Source organism: Cyprinodon tularosa, unplaced genomic scaffold (assembly GCF_016077235.1).
Source record: "Cyprinodon tularosa strain WSP-4 unplaced genomic scaffold, ASM1607723v1 ctg52, whole genome shotgun sequence".
Taxonomy (NCBI): domain Eukaryota; kingdom Metazoa; phylum Chordata; class Actinopteri; order Cyprinodontiformes; family Cyprinodontidae; genus Cyprinodon; species Cyprinodon tularosa.
The window spans coordinates 1,545,905-1,553,522 of NW_024039252.1; the positions used below are offsets into that span (position 1 = coordinate 1,545,905).

At 39.2% G+C, this 7,618-nt stretch overlaps 1 protein-coding gene across 1 annotated transcript in view; it reads right to left on the reverse strand.

Annotated features, from left to right (window-relative positions):
* The window catches only part of LOC119795723 (solute carrier family 22 member 23-like), a 50,594-nt gene extending 43,647 nt beyond the window's left edge, over nt 1–6,947 (reverse strand). The window contains exon 1 of the mRNA XM_038303884.1: nt 6,284–6,947. Coding sequence (XP_038159812.1) covers nt 6,284–6,724 — 441 coding nt within the window. The 5' untranslated portion in view covers nt 6,725–6,947. The remainder of the gene's footprint in view (nt 1–6,283) is intronic.
* Nucleotides 6,948–7,618: the final 671 nt, after the last annotated feature.

Below are 7,618 nucleotides of genomic sequence, written 5' to 3' on the forward strand. Positions count from 1 at the left end.
TTGCCTGGGTAACTGCAGTAGGGTCATCGCCTCTGCGCAGCTGAGGCCTTTTCAAAAAGAGTCCCTTACTGATCCAGGGTCAGTTGGAAGAGTCAACCAGCTGGGTAAACAGCACGAGGGACACACAGCAGAGAGGCCTGCATGGGTGTAAACCTAAAGTATCATCTTTCAGATCCGTGGGTGTGCAATCTACTGTACAGTGATACCAGGGGTCGGGTGTACCCAGCAGTGAGCTCTCGCAACTTATCTGTCTTGTGCAGTACATGCGACACTTTCAGAGAAACAAGCACATAAATTCATTGGCTGATGCTCTATGGCTACAGTCACACTGCAGGCCTTAATGCTCAATTCCGATTTTTTTTGTGAAATCCGATTCTTTTGCGTGGTTGTTCACATAGCCAAATAAATGCAACTTGCATGTGATCTCCTGTGTGAATCACATTCACACAACTTTTGAGTCCCCCATGCGCAATAGAAAACGCAATGATGCTCTGTGTTTACAGAAGTAAACACGTATATTAGTGCTGGATTGCATCTAGCAGTCCTTCATTTTGTTTCCCAATCTAAGCCAGTGCATTAACAATAAAATCTTCTCAAGAGGGTAAAAAAAAAAAAAAACTGCTCTCCGTGTTATCGTCCGCCATGGTTGTTTTTCTTCCCTTCTACTGCTTAGCAAGATGCAGAATAGTGACCTTTGTTGAGTATTAATGACGTTCAGGTTGGATGAATGCGACCTGATCAGATACCTTTCAGATTCAGGACCACATAGCCAAGTGGCCTGGGTCGCATTGGAAAAAATGGGATCTGGTAGGAAAAGATCAGATACAGGTTGACTATGGGCAAAAAAAATGGGTCACTTCTGGCTTAAGTCATATTTAGTGATTGAATGCTTTAATTCAAAACATATTTCAGAGAGGAATTTGTTGAGATTCTGCATGCTGGCAAAGCACACTTTCATTTTGGAGCTGGAGTAACTGAACGAAAATATTTGGAAATTATAGAGATGCACCAACCAGATCTTTGTGGCCAATGTTAGATCTCGAGCTTTTGTCAAGCATTTACATTCCAAATCCAACTTTAGCTAATGCACTTTTGTTTAAAAAAAATATTATGTACTTGTTCTCTGATCAAAGTTTCAAATGCAGAAGTAATATGCCATCTGTACTTGCACCCAGGTTGCTGTCGTCTCCTTGAGTTCTGACAGGGAGTTCTTGACATTTTCTTACACTACATATGTCCTCTTTGATAAAACAAATCAATTCTGCTTGAATCCCCAGTCAGCCTTGGGAGAAGAACGCTCACACCAAGCCTGGTTCTGCTGGAGGTCTCTGCTTTTCAAAGTATTATTTCAAATGGAGTATTTTCCGCTCCACTTTCCCTGCATAGCCCACGACACAATAAAAGCAAATGTCCACTGTCACTACTTGCTCATCAGGGGGGAGAAAATTCTACAAAGTCAATGACTAAATGCAATCAGCTGGGTTTCCTTAGATAGAAACCTTTCAACCAATCTCACTGTATGACGTCTCTGTAAAGTGCCTTGCAAGGACATGTGTTGTGAATTGGGGCTATATAGATACACTGAATTTAAATGAACTGGATTTAATAAATTGGTTTCAAACTCAGATGAAACAAAATAATTTAATTGTACTGTACTGTTCACCTTTCTATCAACTGCTCTAATCCTTGTGTCTATTTCACTCCCAGCCTGACTGAACCTCCAACATTAAACATGCTATAGGAAATATGATTTCCTTCTTTTTTTTTTTTAAAGCTTTCAACACCTCTACTTTTAAGGCCGTTTAAAAACACCCATGGAAAATAGTTATTACTATGCCCCCAATTCCATAACTACACATTAATTAATTCCTCTCTACTTACATTTAAGACCTTTAAACAAACCATTTTTAATAATGTACTTAACCATTAGAATAGCTAAAACGTTAAGTGTTTTACTAATTATGGTGCTAAATAGCTAAAAAATACTGAAATAATATTTCATTGTATATTACTTTATGAAATATTTCAAACTTCACTTCAATTTAGTTTGCCCCAGATCTCTTTTTTTTTAACTAAGTTGACACCTCTAAAATATGATTAATAGCAGTGTTATCATCCAAATGTGCTGCAAAATTTGAGGAAATTTTTAAAAAGTCAAGAAAAAGAAAATGGAAATTAGAAATGTTTTCATCCATTGGAGTAAATGAGGCCATGCAAATAACAATATTGTCATAAACTAACATTATAGTAGAGGGCTGTAGTAAACAAGAAATACAGTTTGCAAGCTAGCTCGGACCTAATATCAGTTATGGACCAAGTTTTTAATGAATGTGCTTCAACCTGGTAAGCTTGGCTTACTTTATCGTGTCATATTCAGGGCACCAGAAAAGACAGAAACAGCTGATCAATCATTTGATGTATATATTTGCTCCTTTAGAACTTATTTTAAAATATCAGTTTCCATTTGTTCTTTAACCGCCCATAAAAACATTTGATTTTGATGTTTCCATAAAGCTATGGATCTGCAACACTTCAAAATGCCCCCCAAAAAAGTCTAGTCACCTGTGGTTACAGTAAACAAATCACAGTTATTTCATTGGAGTCATATATCCACATGTTCCGACTTATTACTATGAGAATAGAAAAATTTGAAGAAAAAAAACCTGTTCATACCCCCAAAAAAAAGAGTGGCATGAAAAGTGAGAAACCATTAATCTTAGTTACACCATCCACACTAAACAGTGTTTTTGTTAACTTTGTAAGGCCTACACATGGTGCATTTATCTTTGCCTGTTTGGGAAATACAATGTTTTAAATTTAGATAAACATAATAACAACACAACATAACAGCCTGACATCTCATGACGTTCATCTGCTATTTACTCCTAATATTACTTCCTTTAATGGTTAAAACTGATTTTCTCAATTATTGCAGAAACTTTTCCAATTACAATTGATTCTGCTTGATACTATTATGATGCTTAAAAATAACTGTATTTTAGTGATTCAAGATTTTTTTTCTCCTGTATGTCATCTTGAGACACAGCTATTCATTAAAAAGATTAATAACTATAGAAGTAAAAGCACAAGTAGTTAAAGCAGAAAAGCACTTCAGCTGCCAAGTATATCAGACTGTCAGTCCAAAGCTAAATTCTTGGAAAGAGGTCAATTTGTGCTTCTAAGAGGTTCTTGGGTCACTATATTAGGAAAGCTACCACCCATCTGAATGGGCACTGAGCACCAAGGCTGTACAGATACTGCCTCTTGGTAATCATACATTCTAATTTCCAAGGTGCAGCTCAATTAAGGGGGAATCCTCGGAGAGCTCCGACTCAATTAGAATGGGTTTCCACATTAACCACATCAGATCCTTCCAAACCACTTCTATCTCTGCTGCCTGCATGCCAGCCTCATTTCTGTGTCACCCTTACACCAAAAAGAAAAGAAAACAGAGAGGTTTTTTTTCTTTTTCATGGGATTAACAGATCATTATGACCTTAGATGTGTTAGTACATTTCACAGAAACACTGACACATTCCATCAGTGATGGCATGGCACTGCTTTTCAGGGATTGAGTGACACAGAGAGCTGAGGCCACTCGTGTGCAGTTATGCCAGTGCAGCCCAAACAGAGAGGGGATGCCAGGTCATCACTTCCTGTGATAGTGTCACATCCTAGTTCCTGTTCTGTGATGGGAAAAAAGTGGGATCTTGGAAGACAGCAGCAGGAGGGCAAGTTGTCAAAACAGACAAAGCAGGAGACATGTGCCCAAGTCAGCTCTGCTTCAATGCTAGGTCTTGTTTTTGTTTTGGTTGCATGTCATTCGATTCCATTTATCACAAGCACCATTCCTGCCAGAAAGAGGAGGTTACGGGTCAAGGAATACCAGTAGTTCCAGACGATTTAATAAAACAATACAGCCCTGTTATCTATCTGCAGTGATGGTAGTGTCGACATGACATTATTAATATGAGTGCCAAAAGAACAGACCTACAAGCTACAGAGCCGGCATTACAGTTATGTTTCTATTCCTCAAGTCTCATAGGGGAATCTGGCTTTGTTTAGATCATGAAATAAAAAATGTCTGCTAGCGATACAGATCCACTTAATCAATTTACCTAATCAATAGCCTCATTATCGAGGGCAGAACAGGAGAACAAAACCCAATAAAAACTTGTATCACCCTTGCCAGCAATACATCCCTATACAGCAAAATTCCCCTGTGGATAGCTAATGAAATCAACCAATAAACCATGACAGAGCCTGCAGGTAAATTAAAACATCAAATAACTGCATTTGATATTCTTTATTTCAACAATACTATTATTAGGGAAAAGGAAAAAGGGGCTTGCACTTCATGCAGAGGGAAGGAGGAAGACCCCCTTTATACTTCTCAAGCTGCAAGGTCAGAGTTAAAATAAAACTCAATTAACTTATTGTTGTGAGTATGGGAAACACACCACACTCTTAGCAGGCTGCAAATTAATGTGAAGTTGCTGCCTTTGACATTTTATAAAATTGTATTCATTATTTATCTAAAACAAAGACATTTTAGTAGCACAATTTTCCTTCGATTGACAGGTAAGCCACCATCAGAAATTTTAAAACCAAAACATCCAAGAATTTTTGCTTGAAAAAATGCTTTACCTTTCTTTTTGTTAATTACAAATTAGATGATTTAACATTTATTCTAGCCATAATTCCCTAAAGCAAACCAAACAGGCTTTACCTGCCTTCAATATATCTTCTGATTTTGAAATCAGCTGATACGGGTATTAAGGGATTATCTCAATTTGTAGATTAAGGTATATACCCTTGCATTTTAGATTATATTTAATCCAGCCTGCCAATAACCAATTAGACCAAAATCAAAGCAAAATTAGGCAATTCTGATGTCTGGCCAGTTGACTAGTGACAGGGGCGGAGCTAGATGGGGGCCAGGGGTGGCCATGGCCACCCATAGCCAATTAATGGCCACCCCTACCATTTTTTCCCTCTAATACAGACGGTGGCAGCACTATTACTCTCAAGTGGAGTATTCAAAACATAATTTTTTTTTTTTTGTGGTTAATTATACACATCAATATACTAACATCAAAGATGATAAGTACATAATTCATGCCCTTTTCAGAACTAGATTTTGTGTTTTATGGGGTAAAGAGAAAAATATGTCTCAGCAAGCCATCTAGGAGTCTTCAGTGAAATCAAAGACAAATAACAATTTCAATAAAAACATATTAAATAATCAATTTATTAGATATTAGTGCTTGTAAATATAAATTTTATGCAGAATTTTTCATTGATACAAGTAGCTAATTAATGGCAATGATGATTGATTTACGCCCCAGAACTCAAAATTGTGTTTTATCCACTATACCTTTTATCTAGAAATTACGGCTGTTTAGATATATGCGTCTATTTGTTAGCAAAGGCTGTAGGAAAGTATCGTTTGTCTTTATTTAGAAAATATGGATGTTTTGCTCCTTAATTTTCCTGTTGGAACAGTGTAGATTGACCCAGAGGTTCTGGTGCCGATCCGCTTTCGCCCCCCCTCAGTGTACATTGGTTATTGCCTGGCAACCCTTGTAAAAAATTTCTGGCTACGCCTCTGACTACTGCATCTCTAACAGCCCTGATATTGGCCAAGAAAGTCTGATGGTTGCTGAAGAATTCATCCACAAACTGATTCGAAGAGGGCACAATTTTTATCTAAATGTAGAATTAATATTTTCAACTATATAGCGAGTTCCCTATACATAAAAAAAAAGTATAACTTCTAGTCCCACACATTCCTAAAAACCTAGGCCTATTCAGCCTAAATCATGTAGCATATATCCCATTGGTGTTGGGTTAGGGTAGCTTCAGGATAGGTGATGTTTGTCCTGTGATGGAGCACCATTATTCTAGAGACAAGACTCATGACCTTTGCTCCAAATCAATGCAGTTTTATCCAAATAGTGGTGGCGTATCTGTCCCTCAGGTCATCCTTTCTGTCAGCTGCTGTGATGACTCAATGTCAGCAAGATACATAATCTGAATCCTTGTACTCTGGACCTCGGTGAATACCATCACATGTGAAATTACCAATCCTATATTCTGCGTTATGTGCAATATGGAGACATAGACAAAAGCATCACATTAATTGTAAAAAAATATATATATATACATATCCTCCTCCAGCTTGTTAGTGTAAATCGATCCTAATAAAGAGGGCAGGATATCAGTGATGCATGGTCTAACAGCATCACTGAAAGGATCTCCATCCTCTAGAGGAATAGCTTACCTTAGTAACCACGTTCTGTTCAAGTCCTGTGTGCAGCTCGAATGTCCACTCGCTACAGTTGCAGCAGCTGCAATGCACGCTGTCGTTGTACCCGCTGTCATTCCCACCGGCAGAAAGAGGAGCAGGCGGGGAGCTCATGTTTATCGGGCTGTCCAGCAGCGAGGAATGATCCGCAGTGTGCCCAGTCGCGTTTGGCAAATGCTGGATACATGTGCTGTTTGGCTGCGCCAGGAGAACGTTGTCGGAGAACTGGCTGAATCCGATAAATAACGCAGGGATCCATGTCAGCACGATCAGCTGTTTCTGGTATTTCCCAAACCCCCCGAGAAACGGCAGGACGGACCGATCGAATCGGTTCAGCACATCCGGAAACGAGGTTTCGGTGGTCACAAAGCCGTTCTCCGGCTGGTGGTCCCCCGTTTCGAGCTGCATGGTGGCCATCGCGGTGGTTACGCCGATATATGCGTCCGATGTGTGGTGAAGCCGGGGGTTTGCAATGCTCGCCCCCTCCCTGATGTCGACTCCACAATGCGTCAATGCCCGCAGCTCCTGGCGGTGGAAGCCGTGCGCAGTCAATCACTGGAATGGAAATAAGACGCACCTCCTTATTGTCAGGAAGCGCTTCCCTCTGTTAGTCCGTCTGTCACCCAAAAAGAAAAGGAAAAAAAAAAAAAAAAAAAAAAAACGCCGTCTGCGGCCAGTCAGCAGATCTACAGGCTGGGACATACAAGCGGATTAGAAGGTATTAGGTAATTAAGAAGGAAACTTCATGGTCTTTTTCCATCGCCTCATTCATTGTGTCTGCTGCTCGGCTTTACCAGGCCAGGCTGAGTGATCGGAAGCTTGGTGAGGGAGTCACACCTGCCCACAAGGTAGAGCCCTACTGCCTCAACATGGCCACCTGTAACAGAAAGCACAAAGTCGCGATCATGTCAACAGAAACTGAAAATGTAAACCTCCCTTTTAATTTAATTTAACATTCATTTTCCATAACAAACACATTCAAATGTGAACATTCACATTGTTTGTGCGTTTTTAACATTTACCTCCACCTAATGTTTGATTACAAAATAAACTCTGGCAAGAAAAGGGTGTGAAATAACAATCATAACATTAAAAAAATGTAAACAGATCTGCGAACAGGAAAAGATCACCTGCCATCATGGCTCCGCCCACTCATCCAACTAACAAATATTGTCATCCGGGAATTTAGAGGATGACACAGCTACTTAAACAAGTATATTTGGAAAAGCAAGTGTCTAAATAAATAATCAACTATTTAGTTTATAATTCAACCTTGTGATCGCAGCTCACGCAAGTTGTGTTTATTTAAAG